This window comes from Pteropus alecto, unplaced genomic scaffold (assembly GCF_000325575.1).
Source record: "Pteropus alecto unplaced genomic scaffold, ASM32557v1 scaffold44, whole genome shotgun sequence".
Taxonomy (NCBI): domain Eukaryota; kingdom Metazoa; phylum Chordata; class Mammalia; order Chiroptera; family Pteropodidae; genus Pteropus; species Pteropus alecto.
The window spans coordinates 5146890-5169127 of NW_006436812.1; the positions used below are offsets into that span (position 1 = coordinate 5146890).

General features: G+C 45.4%; 2 protein-coding genes across 2 annotated transcripts in view; both read right to left on the bottom strand.

Moving 5' to 3' along the window:
• The window catches only part of CCNF (cyclin F), a 21799-nt gene extending 21255 nt beyond the window's left edge, over positions 1-544 (bottom strand). Inside the window, exon 1 of the mRNA XM_025048406.1 lies at positions 436-544. Coding sequence (XP_024904174.1) covers positions 436-451 — 16 coding nt within the window. The 5' untranslated portion in view covers positions 452-544. The remainder of the gene's footprint in view (positions 1-435) is intronic.
• Positions 545-749: 205 nt separating this feature from the next.
• LOC102897525 (ATP-binding cassette sub-family A member 17) overlaps positions 750-22238 on the bottom strand; it is a 75526-nt gene continuing 54037 nt past the window's right edge. Inside the window, exons 21-32 of the mRNA XM_006914194.2 lie at positions 21862-22066; positions 21044-21263; positions 16726-16884; positions 14751-14933; positions 13952-14073; positions 12916-13110; positions 6482-6669; positions 5283-5453; positions 4813-5003; positions 4592-4665; positions 3863-4085; positions 750-988 (exon numbers count right to left, since the gene is read on the bottom strand). Coding sequence (XP_006914256.2) covers positions 750-988; positions 3863-4085; positions 4592-4665; positions 4813-5003; positions 5283-5453; positions 6482-6669; positions 12916-13110; positions 13952-14073; positions 14751-14933; positions 16726-16884; positions 21044-21263; positions 21862-22066 — 2170 coding nt within the window. The remainder of the gene's footprint in view (positions 989-3862; positions 4086-4591; positions 4666-4812; positions 5004-5282; positions 5454-6481; positions 6670-12915; positions 13111-13951; positions 14074-14750; positions 14934-16725; positions 16885-21043; positions 21264-21861; positions 22067-22238) is intronic.

Here is a 22238-nt window from a genome sequence, read left to right on the forward strand (position 1 = left end):
CCACCACCCCCGCCCCCCGGCCCTCCTCCCCAGTACTGTACTTTCCTCCCCTTACTCAGAGCCCTGCTCTTCACCTGGGTCTTCTCATCAGCAGTTAACGTGCTGGGAAAGCCAGATCAGCATGCAGGGCGACCAGTTCTCATAGATTACACAAATTTTACCAGACCGCTATCCTCATTCCCCTGCTCTAAGACAGACACAGAAACGCTTAACCGCCATGGTAATAACCACCCAAGCCGCGGCCGCGCTCACAGCCCTCGACAGACAGGCGCCGGGCCCCGCGCGGGTCTTTTACAGGGTTCTGGACGCTGCTTGGCATTTAAACCTCGCGCCAGGCGGGCGCCACCAGGACCACCGCACCCCAGGCCGAAGGGCTCGCGTTGGCCTGCGCAGTCTCGGACGGCCGTCCCGCCTTCGCCCGCGCCCAATGCTCACCGCCGCCGCTCCCCATCGCTGCCCGCGCCTCCTCTTCTGCCGTCGTCACTGCGATCTAAGCCTCTCCGGCCGCCCGCGGGCCCTGTGCGCGCCGCTGCACGCACGCGCAGACCCGCCCCGCCGCCCGCCCTAGTTTTCAAACGCGCCCGGCGCTCCCATTGGTCGGTTCAGGGGGGCGCGCGCCGCGGGGCCACGGGGCCTCGCCCCCAGGTCCGCCCAACCCGCCGGCCGCGGACGCCCTCGATTGGCCGCGCCAGGACGCGAATTCGAATGCCGGCCTTTGATTGGTGGAACTCGCGCGGTTGCCCCGCCTTCTAGGCCAGGCCGGGGGTTGTCTTGGAGGATCGCGGCTTAGGCTTGCTCCGTAGGGGCTTCTGCAGTCTGGAATGGCTCGTGTAGTCCTGGGCTACAACCCCTGGGCTGTTCGAAGTTTGGGCCTCGCTGCTGACTCGGCAGAGGTCCCGGCCACTGGAAGCTACGGTGCGCAGTGGGTTGTCAGTGAAGGTCTGTGCGGACTGGCCGCGCCTCCGGATGCGGAGTTTGGCGGAGATCGCTGTGCAGCTGTGGCCTCGACAGGGTCATCTACCTGTGTGGACGCTGGCGAGCTGGCATTCGCGGGCAGCGCGGCTCCCAGGAGGCCCTGACTTCGGGCCCTCACCCAGAGGTCGCACGTCCTGCTTCCCGCCAGTGCTTCAGGCGAGAAGACCCCTTGTTCGGGGCCCAGCCACTGTTTGCACAGACTGTAATGCAGAAAGTTGAGTTCGAGACCTGGGCTTTGAAGTCTTCATTGACTCAGCCAGCATATTTGACCCCCTCTTTCCGAGGAACGTGGCTCACCCTGGACCCTCACTCTGTACCTGCCCCTGGGCAAGCCCTAACCCTCTCAGTTTGATCAGATATCTCCCCAAGTCCGTTCGCAACATCTCCTCGTTGCCACCTGGGTGCCCTTCCTAAAAGAGAAGTGCACCTGCTTGCTTTAATGGCTGCTGCCTGTCACAGCCGAGCATTCTGTTCAGAGGTATTAGGCAGTGCCCACCCGGCCTGTCTTTCAGGAACCAGCTCACATCCCACCTCTGCCATAAGACATTCTGACAAGGAAAGAAATGCAGTTTCCTGGGGGAAGTATTTGAGGGAGGACAGAGTGGTTTTTCCTGGAGAAGACAGGGAATCTGGGTCATGGCTCAGACCCCTTTCCCCATGTTCTTAGTCAGCATCATCTCCTCTCTTTTGTGCCCCCATCCCTGTGCTCACTAAACCCTATGGTGCCAAGGCTCCATTCATATCCATCTGGAGCAGGAGATGGAGAAGTGAGGAGATGTAAGATTGCAACACAGGATATGAGAGTCTCAGTGGTCCCAAAATGACAAGGGGCTGAGGCCCTGGAAGATGGGGGTGGTGGAGGTGGTAAGGGTGATGTGCACAGGAAAACAAGTGGATAGAGCTGAGCATGCATGGGGTCTGCTCCCCAGATGTCCCATAGCACCCCCCCCACACACACACACACAAGGACAGGAAGGAATCTATGGAGGACTTCAGATTTCTCGTCCTCACACCTTTGTTTCCATTGATTTCTGTTTCCCAATTTGTTGTCCTCCTCCCCTGTACTATTGCTTCATTACAAATCTCCCCCAGGGAGAAGGTGCACTCTTTCAGCACCTTGAAGGTACTGATAAACTGGATTCACCAATGAGTGAGTGAATCGCCATTGACTGCTCTAACTCCCCTGTGGTACTACATCGTGGAGTCCACGTCAACATCCCTGGTCACTCAAAGTCCCTCAATTGTCTTGTTATTTATGTCCTTATCACTCTTATTTATTCAGAGGTGAAGTTTTCTTATTTTTCAACAAACAGGTGTTCTCCCTCTTAGCCATGCTGCAGCCATGCCTGCCCTAGCCCTCACCCACTGCCCTGGCAGTACGAGTCCTTAGGACCCAGGGGGTGATGAGCTCATTTCCCACTGGGCTTCAGGAAGCTGAGGGAACTCACTGGGAAAATCTAGACTGTTGGGAGCTCAGGGAAGTTCCTGGCTTGAATAAGATGATAGTTGAAGGCCTGAAGGTGAATGAGAAAGGAATTCAAAGGTAGCAGGGTACAGAAAGGAGAGTAAGGAACATGAGGTGGACTGGTAGCCTGAACGATCCCACCATTCAGAGAGAAAGGAAGAGGAACCTTCAGAGGAGGCAGAGGAGGGGCCATGGAGGGACAGAGAGCCAGACGCAGTGGGGAGAGGCCTTTGGAGGGGCTTTCATCAGAAGGCGGCAGGGGATATTAGGAAATGTCACAGAGCAGTCACGTGGAAAAAGCAAGGAGAAACCAATGGGTGTGGCAGCCAAGGGTGCTACAATGCGACAATGTGGTAATTTGGGGTGAGTGATGATGGGAGGTAGGAATTGTGGGCAGAGACAGTAGATGCCACTTTCCCAGAGCTTAGCTGAGAAGAGAGGGAGAGAACTACCTGGCAAAGGAGGAGCAGAGGGGCCTTTTTAGAGGCACCAGAGTGACCCTGTTGAAGAGAAAAAGGCTACTTGACGGCATGTCCCAGAAGAGATCCTTGTGATAGAAATGCAAAGCCACATCTGTCTCATTCCTTTCTCATTCACACTCACAGGCTGGATGGGGTGATAGTCCAGAGCACACAGGCCTTAGCTCATGGTTCTCACACCTGAGCTACATCTGAAGCACAACGCTGGACCTCATCCCCAAATTTCTCACTCTACAGGCCTGGGGTGGGGCCCATGAACCTGCATTTCTAACAAGTTTCTGGATGCTGCTGATGTGGTCAGGAACGTCATTTTAAGAACACTTGTCAAATGGCTCTATACCTGTTGACCATGGAGGATTGCTGATTATCTCTAAATTTCAGCTCACTCATCTGGGCAATAGGTATAACAATCACTTCCACTTCACAGGTTGGTGTAAAGTCACATGCAGGCTCACCCTAACATTTGCTGGGGCCAGGGCAGAGAGCAAACCTAAATACGTACATGTTGAAAAGTTGTGACTTAGGCTGCAAACACGTTAATCTGTCTCTCCTCCTACCTTCAGAAATATGGTGTCATTACAACCATGGTCAACCTCAGACCACTGTTCCTGGAGAGGACACAGCAGGTATTTCTCTGCAGTTGCTTCCACAGCCAGGTCTCAATGAGGCCATAGGTCATCCAGGTGGGACTCGAGGGGATCCTTTTCCACTGAAATGCATCTGGGTCCTCCACCAGTCCTTTAAAGTGAGTGGCCTCAATCTGGCAGCAAGCCATCCCCACCCCCAACCCCCTGGCTGAGCTCACTGGGTCCATGAGCTGCCTCGGTAACCCTTGTAGCCCATGGCAGGCTGTGCACACCATGGGCTAACCTGGCACTGGGAATTTTTTATTATAGCAAGACAGATTCTTAAGGAAGTGGTGAGGGAGATTGGGAGGGAGGACAGGAGGGAGATGGAGAGGGAGGCGGAGAGGGAGGCTGGGTGGGAGGTGGAGAGGGAGGTGGCAATAAAGAGCTTGCTGGCTCTGTTTGCCCTTGTTTGTTTTCCCCTTGGGTGGGGAGCCCAGGGCACGTGAAACTCAGGAAGATGTCCTCCAGGGAGACTTGGCTGACCGAGTAGTCATCCAGCATGTACCTCCTCTTGGCTTGCTCCAGAGTGCCAAACACCTGTGGGAAGGGAGGAAGCTGTTGTGGGTGGTGGGCACAGGGGAAGGGATGGGAGATGGCAGAGGGTAGAAAGAAGAGGGGCATCTGGGGTTGTGACAAGGCCCTCAAAAGGCTCCTCCATTTCTCAGCTGCACCCCCAGAGCACCTCCCAACAAGTTAGTTCTATGGAATTCAGCTATCTGCCGACTCTGGGAAAGGGACCAGGGCTGGGAATGGTTTCAGGAGGCAGAGGCTATGGCTGGGTCCCTGGCTTGCTATGTGACCATGGGTATGTAGTGTCCCCTGTCTGGCCTGCTGCCCTCTAAGTGAAATGAGGAGGAGCTGATCTCCAAGGTTACTTTCAGCTCGAATATCTTATCTTCTGTGAAATCCATATGAATGTTGCCATGGAGACGTCAGAGAGGAACTGCAGAGGCACTGAACGTGACTTCCACCCAAAAGAGAGAACACCAGAAAGCAGGTGACATCAGAGCTATGCTCTCTCCAATGCCCACGTATGTGCTCACCTTCGCCAAGCTGAGGTCATCTCCAGGCAAGTGGTAATGAACCATCCCTTGGTGCTCATCTTCCAGGATGCTGCCTGCACAAAGGAATCTCCATGAGGACTAGGCTGGAGGGCCAGGGAAGGACAGCCTGGGCCTGTGGAATCATGGCCCTCATCCTAGGGGTCAGGGATGTGGGACTTGGCAGGGCAGGATTCAGATGCCCTCTGTGCAGCCTCACACACCTGGGAAGGTCAGGTCCACAAAGGCCTTGAACTCCTCCACAGCCTCCTGCTGCCCATCGCTCCGGACCTTGGCCCGCAGGGTAAAGCCACTGCCATACTTGCTCTTGAGGTACTGTGGGCTGCCCAGACACTTGAACCGACCTTGCACCATGATGGCCAGCCGGGCGCACAAGACCTCACAGTCCTCCATGCTGGGAAAAGGACGTAGAGGCCTGATGTAGGGCTGGGGTATGCTGACGTCCACCCTCTGTGTCAAAGGCTCATGTAGACAGGAAGTTGACAATGCCTAAATTGAACCGTTCCTGAGTCCCAAGCTCAGAGTGTGGCCCATGTGGCAGAGCCTGGGGATTCTCCTCACAGATTCTGCACCAGCTGCTGTCAGGTCTCTTTCTAACCAGCTTCTCCCAGCCCATCCCTCCCACGTGCCCCATTCTGGCTCTTCCACTGACCCATGGAGACCCCAGTGCTACCTATGGGAGGTGATGACAATGGCCTTGCCAGATTTGCGGACCCTTGTCACAGTGCCCCAGAGCAGGCGCCGGGCCATAGGGTCCATGCCAGTAGTTGGCTCATCCAGGAAGATGACCGCAGGCTCTCCAAGCAGGGCAATGCCAGTGCTCAGCTTCCGCTTGTTGCCACCGCTGGGGGCAGAGGTGAAGAAGGTTGAGTGAATGGCAATTACCAATCTCCAGTACTCCAACCTTCCCCCTTTTTCTTCTCTGTCCAACCCCTCGTGTGGGGCTTTTAGTAACATGGCCCACCACCTTCCCCCAGGATGTCATTGCGACCTGGCTGTCCACTCTGCATATAAACCATTTCCCTGGACACAGGGATCAGTCCAGGTGAGCACACAGTCAGTGAGTCTTCTTTGAGGATCTCTATGTGTGCTAGGGGGTAAGTTCACAGGGCCATTTTCACTAATTTTTTTTTTTTTTAACCAGCACATAGGATTAACAATGTGCAAGATGCTGTTCTAAACTTTGCAAATGTTAACTCATTTAATCTTCAAAAGACACAAGGGGGAAAAAAAGACAAGTCAACACAAAAATTTGCTTGAAACCAAAGCCAAGAGAGAGAAGAACCAAGGACAACATCCCTGCCCGGTGGGCATCTCTGACCCTCCAGTTCAAGAAGTAGGGTACTGCTGCAAACCTCCAGGGGGCGCTGCACACAATTCAAGGGGGAATCCTGGGACTCAGGAGATGTGTGGCCTGGCTTTAAGCTAATTGGAGTTGGGATGACATCACTGGCAACAGAAGGTTGAGGAATATCCCCAGGCTTCTCAGCAGAATATCAGCAGCCCAGGTGCCATAGACACAGTGGGATAATGTAAGTGTGCTTGAAATCCAAGCCTACCAAAATCAAAAGAACTTTGTGAAGTGGCAGGAAGAAAGATCTGTCCTTACCTTGCCAGGACAACACCTGTGGTGCTGCTCCCCTGACCTCAATTCAGACCAGGGCCAAGAAGAAGCAATGCCTTGGGGCAGCCCAGACCACTGACCCATTCTCACAGGAAGGCCACCTTCCTGCAAATTCACAAAGTGGCATGGATCGCATAGCTACGCCAAGGCTGGCACTGATAGACCTCACCCTACACCCCAGCACCTAGAAGAGCCAGGGCACATCTTATTACTGGAGGTGGAAGGGCCAAGGGAGCCCCAAATCTCACCTGTAGGAATTCACCAGCTGGTCTGCGTTTGTGTTTATGAATAATTCATCAAGAATTTGGTCCACGCAGGCATTGATGTGGCGCTCGGGGATGCCCCGGAGCCGGGCATACATAACCAGTGTCTCCCGGCCCGTCATGTGGTCCAGCAGGGCATCAGCCTGGGGGCAGTAGCCTACCCACTGCCGCACCTGGGGTTGGAACAAGCCCGAGAGGGAGGCACGTCAGAAAGAAAGCTGTCAACTGGACATCTACCCTGGCCTTGCCCCAGCCCAGGCTTCTTCCTCTGCCCTGTGCATACCCACATTTGCTACATGAGCAGATGAGGGCCTTGGGGGTGAGTGGCATGACAGTGATGTTAGGGAGCCTGGGATGCAGCACTTGCTGGTGGTGTCTATGAATGGGCACACGTGGGACTGGAGTGCTTGCTTGGCGCCCTTCCTCCTGCCTGCCTGGCATGAAACCTCAGTGTCCAGTGCCTCCCTACCTTTTGTCACTTTCCAAATATCTGGTCGATAGAAGACGCTGTATTTTTCCTTTTTAAAAATATTTTCTATTAGATATGTGATTCACGAATAGATTTTCTTTGTCAAATGTTCACACAAAGGCTATTAGAATCTCATGTTGGAGGACTGCCCTGGGCCTGGTGTGGTCAGGTTGGTGTGGACCTCCAGAGTTTTGCACAGACCTACACTCTCTGCAGAGGAACGATTTTATGTTGTTTTTGCTGAACAGTATTATCCCGCATCAACCAGTTTGCAACTTGCTTTTCTAGCTCAACATTACATCTTAAAGATCTTCCCTAGTCTATAAATACAGACCTACTTTGACTCAGTTTAACTGCTATTAGTCAACCAGGGAAGGTTTCTAGATTTTATTTAGCTGTTTATAAAAAATTCAGGCTCATTTGAGTTATTTCTAGGTTTTGCCATTACAAACTTGCAGTGAACCACCCTGGTTTGTGCTCATGCTCAGGCACTTCTCTGGAGTAAATGATAGAATACCATTTTTGAAAAATAACCAAATTTTCTTTCCTCATCCTTCTCCCCACTGAAGCAGCTGGACAGCTCTGGGCTCTGGGGAGAACTGAGAAGAAAACAGATGACTTAAATGAAGAAGCTTCAAATATTTCACTATCAAATACAAAGATTTCTAGTAGACTTCCTTTATCAAGTGATTTTGACCTAATGTTCCCTCTATTTCTAGTTTGCTAAAAATTTTAAAAAATCATGACTGGGTACTGAATTTTTTACAAATGCTTTTTCAGCATCTATTGATAAATATCTTTTCTCCTTTGATCTATTAAGGTAGTGATTAATATTGGTGGATTTTTCTGCTATTGAACCTTACTTTTCTGGGATAAGGCTGACTTGATCATAATTTTTATTCTTTCAATATATTGCTGAATTTGTATTGTTAATATCTTATTTATGGTATTTATGTTCCTACATGAAACTGGCCTATGGCTCATGTTGGGTCCTTGTCTGGTTTTATGATCATTTACAAGTTAGTGGCACCCCATCTTCTCTCCCATGCTTCTGAAGGGTTCTAAAAAAAAAGGAAACGGTGGTTGGTAGACTTGCCCACCAATCTCTCGCAGCCTAGACTCCTGAAAAGGAATGGATCTTTGACCATTATTTCAATTTTATCTCTGGTTTCGGTCTATATAAACAGGTTTTCTAGTTCTTGAACCAATTTTGGGATAGAAGGCTTGAGAATGTAATTTGACGTAAAGAAAATGAAGAAATGTTACATTTCTTCCACACCTGAGTTGGGCATAAACCCGTTATCATGGTGGCTCATCTGGGATGGTCAAGGAGCCCTGTTCAGCACATAGTGGCACCATGAACCAATGACAGCTCCATAGTGGAGCTAAATAATTCTGAGGCAGTAAGCGATTCAGAAAGAAATGCATGTAGACTTTCAGAAGTCACTGCTGATTTTTAGAATACCAGCACATTCTGATAAGACTGTATTTTAGAAGATAGGAAAAATGCTTTAAAATACTTGTACAGATAAAGGGTGGTGAGCAGAAGGCTCACAAAGGGAGAGAGCAAGGATGCAGCTTTGTTAGTTTCCCAATGACATTAATTCATGTGCGATTTCTAGGGAAAAAAAAAACAGAAACAGAGGAGCAAGTTTAATATGATTTAAATTCCATATTTCCAACTATAAATTTTTATGAATTGTCATGGGGTAGTATGCAGATGGGTTTCAGGAAGATTGATATCCAATCAGCTGGGCAGGGTGAGGGCTTTGTACACAGATCTAATTTGATTTTAAATAATACAAATAAATGTAACATTTCTTATCACCTGAGTTTATGGAACAGGTTCATACTTTCTTCTATGTGAGCTTCAATAAATATTTGTTGATGGATGACTGATGACAATAAGGCCAGATGGAGGATCTGTTAGGACTATGTGCCCTTGTCCCATCTTTCTTTTTTTTCATTCCTTTGTTTGTTCATTTGTTCCTTTTTTTCCTTCCTTTTTATAACAGCTTTACTGAAATGCAATTCACATATCATACAATGGACTCGTTCACTACATTTACCCATTGATGAATGGTTTTTGCATATTCAGAGTGGTGGATCCATCATCATAATCAATTTTAAACTTTTCATTATCCCCAAAGAAACCCTGTATCCATTAGCAGTCACTTCTAATTTTCCTCAATACCTCTAGCCCTTGGCAACCACTAATTTACTGACTGTCTCTATAGATTTGCCTGTTCCGAACATTTCATATAAACAGAATCATATTATATGTGGCCTTTTGTTACTGGCTTCTTCCACTTAAGATAATGTTTTTGAGGTCCATCCATGTTGTAGCATGTATCTGTACTTCATTGCTTTTTATGGCTAAATAATATTCCATTGTATGGCTAGATCACACTTTGTTTATCCATTCGTCTGTTAATGAACATCTGAATTGTTTCCATCTTTTGACTATCATGAATAATGCTGTTATAAACATTCACATTCAAGTTTTTGTGTGGATGTAGGCTTTCAGTTCTCTATGTTGAAACTTTTAGTCTTTTAATTGGAATCTTTAGTTCATTTATATTTAATGCAATTATTGATATATTTGGATTTAAATCTACTATCTTATTCAGGGCTATTCGTTCGTCTCATATGTTCTAAGTTCTTCTTTCTCTAGCTTCTCATTTTCTGTCACATTTTTTAAAAATAATTTTTTCTATTGTCTCCCTCTCTTGGCCTAAAAGGTATATATTCTTTCCCCCTGTTCTTTTGGTTGTTCCCTTAGAGACTAAAACATGCACCCTTGATTTAGCAATGTGTAGTATTAACTGGAACTTTATTTTCTTCATAGACAAGGTAAGGATCCTAAAATACTTTAATTTTATTTACCCCCTCCTGACTTAAAACCATTACTGTCATGTATTTTAATTTTATATATATTTTAAACCTCATAGGACATATAGCTTTGTTTAGTCAAAACTCACACATTTACCTTTTTTAAAAAGCGCTCTTCTCTTCTTTCTGCATTTTTGAGCTTCCATCGGGGATCATTTTTCTTTTGTCTGAAAACTATTCTTTATTATTTCTTTTTGTGCACATCTGCTGGTGATAAATTCTCTCTGTTTTTGTTTATCTGAAAATGTCTTTTGAAAATACCTTCTTTTTACAGTATAGCTTTACTGGATATATTATTCTAGGTTGATTGTTATCTCTTATATCACTTATGATGTGTCATTTTATTCTGTTTTGGCTTCTGTTGTTTGTCCTTCTGTTGTTAAAAAGTCAACTGCCAGTCTAATCATTGCTCTTTTGAAGGTGGATCCTTTTAAGATTTTCTTTTTGTGTTTATTTTTCAGCAGTTTTACTATAATGTTCCTGGAGATTTATTTCTTTTAATTTATCCTGCTTAGGGTTAACAAGCCTTTATTTATTCGTAATTTGATGTCTTTCCTAAATTTTGGAAAGTTATAGCCATGAATTTTTCAAATATTGCTTTGCCTCATATTTGTCTCCTTTTCTTTCGGGACTTCGATTACACATATATTAAATCTTTTCATTGTGTCTTTTGTATCCAATTAGTTATACATTGCTGCATAACAAATTACTCCACACTTAGTGGTAATTTATTATTTCATGGTTTCTGTGGGTCCGATCAGGAATCTGAGAGCAGCTTAACGGGGTGGTTCTGGCCGAGTCTGGGGTGGTTCTGGGCCTGAAGTCATCTGAAGACTGGAGGATCTGCTTCCATGCTCATTTATGTAGTTGTTGGCAGGCCTCAGGTACTCAGGCAGATCACATACCCAAAACAGAAGCTACCTGTCTCTTATAACCCAGTCTCAGAAGTGACATAGCATTTCTTTTGTAGTATTCTTTTGGTCACACAGACTAACCCTGATTCAGCATGGGAGGGGACTACTCATGGGTGTGATTACCAGGACGGGGATCACTAGGGGATGTCTTGAAGGTATACCACAATCTCTCTTAACTTCTTTTATATTTTCTCTACCCTTTGTGCTTCATTCTATTATTTTTTTCTGTGCATGGAAGGGGTGTTTTAATGTACATGTACCTATTATTTGTATTGTGTGCCAAGCATTGCATTTGCAGTATTGTTTGTAGAAGTCATCTGAGGCCTAGGGTGATATCATCTTCCACCAGAGAAGGCTTACATTGGTTTCTGCCAGGTGCCTAGAAGCACTGGTGGTTTAGGTCACATCAGTTCATTTCAGGGACTGATATGAGTCCAAGCTGTTTTGTAATCCTTGTATGAGCTTATCTCAGTATAGTTTATCCCTGCTCCTGGGGCGCAGCCCTTCAGGGTCCCAACCCAAAGAAAGGCTCCTCCTGCTCGAGGATGGGGGGGTGGGGAGGGGACTCATGCTGAACTCAAGTGTCTGTCACTTCAGCATCAAGAGCAATACTCAGCTCTCAGCCATCCAGGCCTCTGTCTTCTCCTAACTCCTGGCTCACAAGTCTTCATTATCTTGTTAGCTTTCTGAAGCCTTCTAATGCATGTTTTAAAACTTTGGTCCTGTTTTTCTAGTTATTATCACCAGGAATGGGGTCAGAATGACCTAATTTGCCATTACCAGAAGCCTTGTCATTAGTTAATAAAATAAGTTAAAATTAATAGTAAATGTTTCATAGCCACAAGAGGCTTATATTGGTTATAATTGTTCAACCAAGCTATGTACATCAAAAGATGATAGAGTGGTCATTCAGAGCATGGATTCTAGAACTAACCTGTGTAGGTTCCTCTGCTTTCTCTACGAACATTATTTTGGTCATGGATATTGAAGCTAGTTTGATAAACTTCTTGGCCATAGTATGATTTGTGATGTGATGAGTACACCTTTGATTATGTTTCTGTGATTTGGTGTATTCATATGCCTTTCATTGAATCCGCTGTCTCCTGACCACCTCTATTATTACACTTTCCTCTCTGCATGGCAACAGGATCACAAACTCCTTGTAGGTGAGAATCACTGGGGTTAGCACAATTGTTGGCATATACTAGGCATTCAAAAGTGTTCCATTGAATTTGAAGTTGGGACTCCAAGAAGAAGGTCAAAGGTATATAATAAGTTTGATTTTAAAGTGGGAGATGTCTGAGTAAGGCTACCTAGAGGGCTAGTCTATACAGATCTGAAGCATAGGACTGGGATTGGGCTGGGGATGTGGTTACTTGGGAGACATCAGCAAACGGAAGATAATGGGAATCAAGAGTAATGAATGAGATCAGGCAGGGACAGCATGTGTAGAATGAGAAGGACAGAGGGCTGATTTTGCAGCCCTGAGGAACACCACAATCCAATGGGCTAGAAGAATATCTACCACAGGAGAAAGAAGTGTCAGTGACAGAGAAGAGGCAGAGGAGAGGGGAAGTCATAGAATAAACCAAGGAAAACTAGAGTTTGACAGGAGGAAAGATCAGCATTATGGAATGCTACAGAGAAGCATGGAAGGTAAGACCGAAAGTCAGGAGTAACCTCGACCAGGGTGAGTGCATTGGGAAGGGAGTCAGAAGAGCAGACTCCAGGCTACGGAGAGGGAGGCTCCATGGACTATGGCTGCCCACTGGATGTCTTGGGTAGCAATAGATGTGTGCCACTCACTCCCTCATGAAGCACAGGGGGAGTGGGAGGGGGAAGTTGGGTGTGTGGGGGCACAGCTGATGGCTTTGGGGGTCTATTGAGTTTTAGGTGCCCGTGGGACATTCAAGAGGAGATGTTGAGTAAGCAGCTCAAATATATGATCTGGACTCAGAGACGAGGTTGAGGATAAGTGTCACAGATAAATCTGATATGTGGAATTTTCAAAGATCAAAGCCATTCCAGTTCCCTTTCCCCAGCCCTGTGTTATTACCCCAAGCGTATTTCAGTGCCCTCTTTTTCCTGACACAGCCACCCCCATCCCCAGGGTGGTGCCTTCCTTGTCCCGAGTCACAACCTACCTTCCCCAAGTGAGAGCTGATGCTGAGGCCCTTGACAAAGGCATCCCCGGAGGTGATAGTCTCTTTCCCAGTCATTAATTTCAAAACGGAAGTTTTCCCAGCACCATTGAGGCCAAGAAGGCCAAAGCATTCCTCTGCCTGGACAGTGAAGGAGATCTTGTTCACAGCCAGCGGGGGCACCTTCTTGGCATAGACCTTATATACATAAGACAGAAGATACACAGTGAAGAGGTCTGCAGTCAGCTGTCTGGAGCCACCTGTGCTCGTCGCACAGGGTTCTGGGATAGGTCCAAGCTGTCCTTGGGGCTCAGGGGCGCTCAAATGTGCCCAGGCTTGGACTTGCCTTCTCCTCTTGGCTGCTAGCCCCAGCAAGATTAGTTTTCTCTCCTCTGTCTCTACAAACTGAGAACCTAGTTCTCTAAGATAACCCTCTTTCTTTCTGTCCTTGAAGCAAACAAAATTCCTTTGATGTTGACTGAGTTGTTTTGTTTTGTTTTTTAACCACCAGTAACTACAGGAAAACAAAGTATAAGAGTAACAGACTTGGGGAAAATGTCACAAAGTTCCTGGATGTTTGAAGGTCTTGCGTTAAGATTCTGGCTGGGGCTCCCAGGGAGACTAGCCAGGCTTGCTTTGAGCTTTCGGAGCTTTCCCCCCAACTTCACTCCTCCACAGACTGCTTTCTAGATTCAAGAGACATTCATACAGTCATGTCTAACCTCTGAGGCTTCCTTCCTTCTTAGGGTTCGTGGCTCTGGTACCCCTCCCATCCCAGGCCCTCCCATCTTACAGAGGACTCCAGAAGAGATAGGAAGGCTGATGCACTAACCTCTGTCTTTAGGCACACAAGGGAACTCAGATGTGATTCATTCCCAGAGGAAGCTCCCTCTGAGTCTGTCTCCACGGAAACTCATCTGAGCCCTTTGCCAGTACTCCCAGCTAGAAGGCAGAGCCTGGAGCCCTCCAAGGCTGCTTCCTTATGCAAAAGGCCTATAAGAGTAATGGTCTTTGCTTTTTAAGCCACATCTGACTTTACCTTTGACACTTCTTTAAGAACCAGTGGGTTTTTCTCACGTAACTTTTCCAAATTAGCCTCAACCATTTTCGCCTCCTCTTCCACGTCTTGGTCTCCAGACACTGGCGCTATGCTTTGCGACACTACCTGCTTTTCCGAGACAAGGATGGAGGGTGTAACTGATTTTGCGAGGATAGGAGGTAGAGACGGAGGGAAACACAGGGACTGGGTCCTCCCTGGGAAGGCCTCGAAGGTGCCCCAGGTGACCTCGGTTCTCATACACACACTACCACCCCTTTCTCAGGGGCAGTTACAGGTATTTAAGACCAAGCACATATTGACATGACCATGAGAAGGCATGGAAACTTCACGTGGGCACTGGCTTTTGCGGAAATTGTAAGACTTGAAGCCCGGGAATGTCAAGGTATAACAAAATCCATTTTCTATCTAGTTTCCTCAGCGGGCTGGGGCGGGGGGTGGGCTTCACCTATGGAAGATATTCAGGCCAAGAGCTAACAGAACAGATCTGGCTTCTATCTGACTCCTGGGGAAAAGGTATTCTAGAAAGGTGACTGGTTTTAGGAAGCCCAGGGTCTTTTGTTTCTACTCAGCTGACCAGGGTCACAGGGGCTAAGCCAACACTCATGCTCCCTCTCCTGCCAGGTCCTCAGGAGGACTCGGACATGGGCTGCCCTGAAGGCGGATTAGATGGACCCTAGGCTCCCTCAAATGCTGAGAATCAAGGTCATTACAGACCACAAGGAGGACGCCATGGAGCCAGTCCCTTGATGTATCGTTAGTGAATTGTACTCCGACCCACTCACCAATTTTCGCTTCCTGTAGAAGCCAGAAAACCTGGTTTTCAGTTTCCGTAAGACATTAGTTTCAATAAGGAAAAGCAGGATGATGTACACAGGTCCCGAGATGGCAAGGGCTGTTAGGTACTTTCCCATTCCTAGAGATTTCCAGGCATAGATGTTCTTTTGAATCACATATCCCTCTGCTAAAATAGGATAAACAGATCTTATCAAACTTTGGGTGATTTTTCCAAGCTTTTCCTCACATAGGTGAATTCCTATTAGAACAAATATCATTCATTTAAAAGAAACATTATCATTAGTGCTACATTACCTCATCCCAGCAGATGGTAAACATGAATAATATTTTGTTTTCCTGGCTATAACAAATATTCTATAAAAATAATGCAGTAAAGTAAAAGACTTCTCTCTGTCCATATGACAGTTATTTGAAATAAAAAAAAATTATATGTTTGGTTCTTCTATTAATCATTAATCACCCCATAACTTTAACCGACCACTCATGTAAAAACACTCAGGAGCCTCTATTCGCCTCTTTTTAATCTGATCCACTTAAGAATTTTTCTTTTAAATATATACATTTTAAAAGTATACGATAAATAAACACTAATTGACATGAGGTCCTTCTCCACTCCTCAAAACTATTGTTACAGTTTTGTGTATAATCCTTCCATACTTTATAGATAAAAACCTTTAAAAATACAAGTGGAATGATACTATGCAGTGTCTTCTCCAACTCGTTTGTTCATTTAATAATATATAATGAACATTGAGCATATCGGGAGCTAAAGATCAAAATAGTAAAGATCTCTGGCAAAGGTAAATACATAGCCAATTATAAAAGCTAGTATTGTTGTAACTTTGGTTTGCAACTCCACTTTTTGTTTTCTACGTGACTTAAGAAACTAATGCATTAAAAAATTAGTCTGTTTCTGGACACACAATACACAAAAATATATTGTGACATCAATGATCGAAAGGGAGTAGGGATGAGGCTATACATGTAGGAGCAGTTTTTATATGTTACTGAAGTTAAAGTGGTATAAATTCAAATTAGAATGTTATAACTTTAGGATGTTAATTGTAATCTCCATGATAACCATACGAAAAAAAATAGCTGTAGAATATACACAAAAAGAAATGAGAAAGGAATTAAAACATTTTGTATGGAGTAGCTAGAGCAGTCAAATTCACAGAAACAGAATGGAATCATAGTTGCCGGGGGCTGGAGGAATGGAGAGTTAGTGTTTCATGGGTACAGAGTTTCAAAAGAATGGTGGTCACAGTTGCACAACAATGCGAATGTACTTAATGCAACTGAACTGTACACTTAAAAATGGTTAAAACAATGAACTTTATATATGTATATTTTACCACAATTAAAAAAAATAATTTAAATAGGTGTCGAAGGGGATGTGGACAAATTGGAACCTCATACATTGTTCGTAAAGTATAAAATAGTGGAGCTACTATGGAAAACGGTTTGGTGGTTCCTCAAAAAGCTAAACATTGAATTACCATATTACACAGCAAATCCACTCCTAGGTGTATACCCAAGAGATTCGAGAACGTGTTCACACAAAAACTTACACATGGATGTTCATAGCAGCATTATTCACAATAGTCAAAACATTGAAACATCCATATGCCCATCAATGGATGAATGGATAAATAAATGGTGGCATATCCATATAATGGGATATTATTCAGCCGTGAATAGGAAATGTCCAGAACAGGCAAATCTGTAGAGACTGAAAATAGATTACTGTTTGACAGGGAGATGGGAATATGGGGTGGCTGTTATGATAGAGTGTTTCTTTTTGGGGTGACGACAGTGTGCTGGAATTAGATAGCAGTGATGGTCGCACAACCTTGTGAATATACCAAAAACTAAATTGTATACTTTAAAAGGGTGAGTTTTATATGAATTATAGCTAATGAAAAACATAGTTAATAAATTCTATTTGCAGTACTTACAAACTTGATCACACTCCGTCTTGTTCAGGTTCTTGGCATTGCAAAACTTTTGTAGTTTGAAGTTGTAATATAAGTTGGAGAAAGCCATCCCCAGGCAGTGGCCTGGAAGCGGTAGGAATGTATGATCCAAAGACTCTGAGACTGTTGTGTAGCCTAGGTCTGTGAGTGGAATAGAACATATTAACTCTACTTGCAGAAAGAAAAGGGTACATCTCCTAGCATCTCTCTGAAACCACTGTGCCTGTTTTACCTATGTAAACAATCTGTTATCTATGTCTATCACTATAGCTATAACTGTACTGTCACAGTCTCAGTCCCTAGACCAGAAATCTTGTTCTCTCTGAATCTCTAATAACTACATGTGCTGCTAAGTGCTGTCCTTCGCAGACTCCAACATATCTTCACTAACAAAGAGGAGAAACAAAGGGGAGGAATTGGTGCTCCAATTTCAGACGTCATGACAACTCACACAATCAGCTCTAAACCAACAGGTAGTTCCAGGGAGAGAACCCATGAACATAGGACTTACAGATCCCATGGGGAGAGGCTGAACCAATTATAAAAAGTGAATCTACTCTCAAGACTTGGATTTAGAGCAGTACAGCTTTTGGGTATCAATCCGTGACCTTCTTGTCAGTGGAAGCCACTGTGATGTATGAAGAGTTGAACTTGGATATGAGGTCTCCCAAACAACAGTTTTTGGACCAGGACTCAGAAACTGTGTAGAAGAACTAGGGTCTACCCATGGGGCGAGGTGCAATCTGGGGCAGAACTCAGAAGCTGTGGCGCCACACCCTCCCTGAGATCCTGGCCCCAAGCCCTGGGGGTTGTGGCTCTGTTGACCAGACATTAAGGTTGCATCTGAGGAGATGGTACCTCAGTAGGATAGTTGCAAAGGCGGCAGATGTGACACAGGGACAAAGGCACAATGAATCATGCTTTCCTAATTTTCTCTCTTTAGGATTCTAAACTTAAAAATCTAGCCTGGAGTCTGAGGTGGTGGGGAGGGGAGAAAATTACCAGAACATTGGCCTCGCAGCTTCTATGTGGGGTAGAGGGCAAGACTTACCCGCTAAACAAGTCTCATGAACCTGGCCTAGAAATGAACGGTCAGCTATGGGCTTCCCCAGACCTACCCCTGCTCAGTGATCTCCAGGCCCCTAAGAGAGGAGTGGCTGAAATCTGAGCAGGGACAAACCCCTCCCTCCCAGCTCACTCTGACCAGAATGAGAGAAAGTGTTCACAAATAATATATCTAATTGAAGAAACTTATTCACAGCTCCCACTTATCTCCCTTCCTTCTTTCTCACTGGATCATATTCTAAAGTTGCTTAAAGACCGAGGAGGAGAGGTCACAAACCATCAATATCTAGTTCTCCAACTGAAGGTGACTTTTCTTTGCCACACTCCTGGGTTAGATTCACACTTTTCTGGATCTTGTGTCTTCTTTCTTGCTTTATTCCTTCACTTTGCTAGCCTATATCCTTGATTAACTTTCCAAGAAAGCGATGTGGTAGGTAACATTTCTGTTTTACCCATCTGAAATTGTCCTTTCACTTGATTGACAATTGAATTAAGTATAGAAGTCATCTTCTAGGAAGCGTCTAGGTTTAATGGTGTGGGTCTTTTTGCATTCAGTGTTGGACATTTGATGGATCCCTTCAACTTGAGGTTTGTTTTTCTCAACTCGGAAATTTTGTTTTGTTTCCTTGGTAATTTATTTCCTCTATGTTCTCTTTCTGAAATTCTTATCAATTGAATATAGTAGTGTCTCCTGGACTTACTTTCATGTCATCTGCCTTTTCTCTCACCTTTTCTGTTTCTCCTGTCTTTTTCATCTACTTTCTGGAAGGTTAATTGATTTTCTTTTTCACCCTTTTGCTAAATTTTATTTTGGCAATCAGCTCTTTATTCTCAAAGTTTTTCTACTTCATAGAATTCTGTTGTTTAATAGATACAATCTTTTCTAAAAATCTTTGTTTTGTTTCTTGCATTTCTCTACTCCTGTGTTTTATTTTTTGTTGGTTTGTTTTAGTTTCTGTCATTTCTGTGACCACCATCCTCAGGTGTTTGGAGATCTTTGGCTGTCTATTCACAGGAACAACTGAGGCACCAGGAGGCTTTGTGTATGGGGAGCAGGCTACACTTTAAGGCAACCAGGCAGGGGACCAGCCAGAATGTGTAGGTCTCTTCTTGGAGCAGGTTGAATTCAGCAAGGGAGTGACCTCTGACTACCTGTGGCATGAACGTGTGTTTTAACGCTTCCGGGTGGGGAAGTGGGAACAGGGACAGTGGAGATGTCACATACTGTTTTCAGTCGTGTCTTCACTCCTTTTCTCTGAGGTCCCAAGCCTCTGGGTCCCAAATCTCTCTAGGATTCTGTAGTGCTAAATTAGACCCTTGCTCAGCCATTTTCCCCTCTAAATTCACTTTAGCTGCTTCTTCATCGTGAATCATACATTTTTATTTCCTTTGCTATCATTTTAGTGGGGTCCAGGAAAAAGAGAGCTCAGACTTAGCTTTCATATTTTGATTCTTTGTATAGTGCCATGGTGACAGCATGCTAGTGAGGCCCCTGGGTATGTGTACAGAGTCCAAAGTCCAGACTCTAATGGTTTCTTTTCTCAGGAAGTAGGGATGGGACACGTGAAGGCATCCTTATCCTTTTTCCCAGACCAGAGGAGGAGTTTCTTGCCTGTCCCAGCCTCCCTCCCCTATGACTCACCCATTTCCCACCTAGTTTTTAAGTTGTAAGGTGCATCCTGCTCAGCAGAAGAAGGACCTTGGTCCATGTTACTGCTGCATGGAGAGAAGAGAAGAAATAGCATGAAGCAATCTAAGAAGAAATGGATCCCAGAAAGGTCAAGGGATCCAGAGAGAATGTCCAGAGAGTCAAGCACCATTAGTTCAGTCATTTTCTCATAAAGGTCTGCCCCCATCAGGGCCCCTCAGCATCCTTGGACTTGCTGCACTTGTCCCTCAAGGGTAAGGTTAGGCTACAAAAAGGGAGGAATCCGAATCCTTAGGTTCTTCCTGGAGATCAGGGCAGCATTTCTCAGAGTGATTCCCTGGACCACCTGCATCGGAACGACCTGGGATACGTCTGTCTTTCAGTGCTGATCAGTGAGTCTTGGACGCACATCACCGCTGAGAACCACTGGGTGAGGGCTCCTCTGGGACGAGTCTTTGTTAGTCTCCTTTCTTCTGCCTGCAGTATGTTTTTTGTTTTATCTCTATCATAAAGTCAAAACACTGTCACTTTTCTGATCCTCTCAGATGAAAATCATTCCACCTCTGAATTTCCACCAGGTGGTATGTATGAGAACTAAAAGGGCACCGCAAAACTCTGGGAGATAGACTAGTAAAAGAAATTCAAAATAGATAAGAATCTGTACATGTAAAGTCTTTTAAGAAATAGAATGACTCCCAAGAAGAAAGCAGAGGGAGTTTCTAACATATTTTTGAGTAAAAGAGTCACCACCAACAAAACCCAAAGGTCAGTTTAAAGGAGGTGGTCAGCAAGGAAGTAAATAAAAACAGCATTACAGACGTAAAATATAAATATGTTTATCCAATCTTGACCTAGAGAGAGATGGTGGCACAAACAGGAAAATGTCCATTTTAAGGTATGTGGTGTTTCTTTTATCTAATTACACTCTCACCAGCAGCATTCTCCCAGCCTTGGCTTATTTATTTGCTTATTACCTTTTTTTTTTTTTTTTAACTAAGGAATAATTTATTTCAGTGAAATGCATTGTCGTAAGCAGACAATTTGATGAATTCTGACAAATACTTATGCCCATGGAACCAACATCTCGATCACGACACAGAACAATCACTCCCATGTAAAAAAACAATAAATGGGGCCCCTTTAAAATGGAGTTGGAGCTGCCATCCCAGAGGAACTGCCTTTCATGTCTTATGCCTTAGGTTAACACCAGACAGGTCCCTAAGGTCTCTATTTAGTCAACACCTCTGCCCCCAACTCTGAGGCAACCACTTTTCTGACTCGATCACCAAGATCAAAGAGTGTGCCCTCTTCTGCTCAACACTGAGTTGTGATACTCATCCACATCGTCATGTGTGGTAAGCAGTTGTTGTCTTTTTTTGCTAAGCACAAGCCATTGGATGAGTACAACTACTGTGTTCAGAGAAAATGTGTTTGAGACATGGCCAATTTGGGGCTCTTCAAACTACAGCTGCTGAGAGTGGTCTCGCACAGGTCCCTGGCAGACACACGCTTTCATGGGTACAGTTTTTGTGGCTGCTGGAGGCAGAATCAAAGCTCTGTGTCATGTGTAGATATGACGATCCTCACCTTTTTCACTTGTGACTGAGACGAGAATAAGGGGGCCAATGCTCAAGAAGGTGAGCATTATGATGAGCTTAACACAAGCGCTACCCGCATTGTCAAAGCAGAAGCTAGTCAGGTAGATGAAGGGGATGATGGCCCAGCCATAGAGCATGAGCATCAGGACAACAGCCGGGATGTTTTCCTGGTGCGTAAAAGCTTCTTCATTTTGGTACAAAAACACCACCTTAGGAAAAGGGCATAGAATTTGAAAAAGTCACTGAAAGTCAATCCTAAGCATTACAGGAAGAATATAAAAATCTCAAACAAAATGAGGTGTTAGTCATATGGTATAAGGAACTCCCTTCACTTACTCATCCCACAGCAAGCTCTGCCCCTGGAAATCAGGGGATAAGAGATGTTTACAAAGTGCATCGGAAAACAAAGGAGGATGTGATCTATTCTGCACTAATGACCAGGGAATCCTCAAGCTACACAATTCAGTCACAATCAAATACTTGTATCCCTCAGTGCCCTGGGGAGCCATTTCTGGACTATGAACACATATCCCCATGATACTGCTTCTTACTAGCTTGGGGCAGCAGTTCTGGGAATACCGCAAACTGGAGACCCTAGAGCAGACTCTTCAGCTCTGACTGATGCTGGGATCTGAATTGTCTTTTACCGAGGGTCAGCGATGAGGGTGCTTTCATATCTTGGGTCACCGAATCCAGGGCTGAGCTGCCAGCCTAGACTTCGCGTCTGGTTCTGGTTCTTCGCAGGTTCCCTAAAGCAAGCCCCCTGTGACGTGCAGGGAAAGGGCCCCAACACCATGCAGCCCTCACCAGCAGCAGCAGAGTGGGGATGAGGAAGGAGATGAGGTCCCACAGCAGAGCCGAGAGCCAGAAAGTGGCTATGTAAACTCCACTGACAAACTGGACATGCTTGGCCTGGATGGTTCTCTCTTTGACTGTCAAGATGGAAAAAGAACTAGACAGGAAAGCTACTCCAAAAAGCAAGTTGATGACAAGATAATGTCCTTTAGGGCCCCTGTAAAAGACAGCACATGAAGAGTGAGGTAGCAGTTTAAGTAGAGCTGCTCTCAGCGACCACCTTCCAAAATAACAATTTGTAATTAAAATAAGAGACAAATAAAGAGAGAAACAGGTGGTAAAGCGAGCAGTCCGGCAGGTGAGAGAGCTTTAACCTGGGGAGGGAAGTT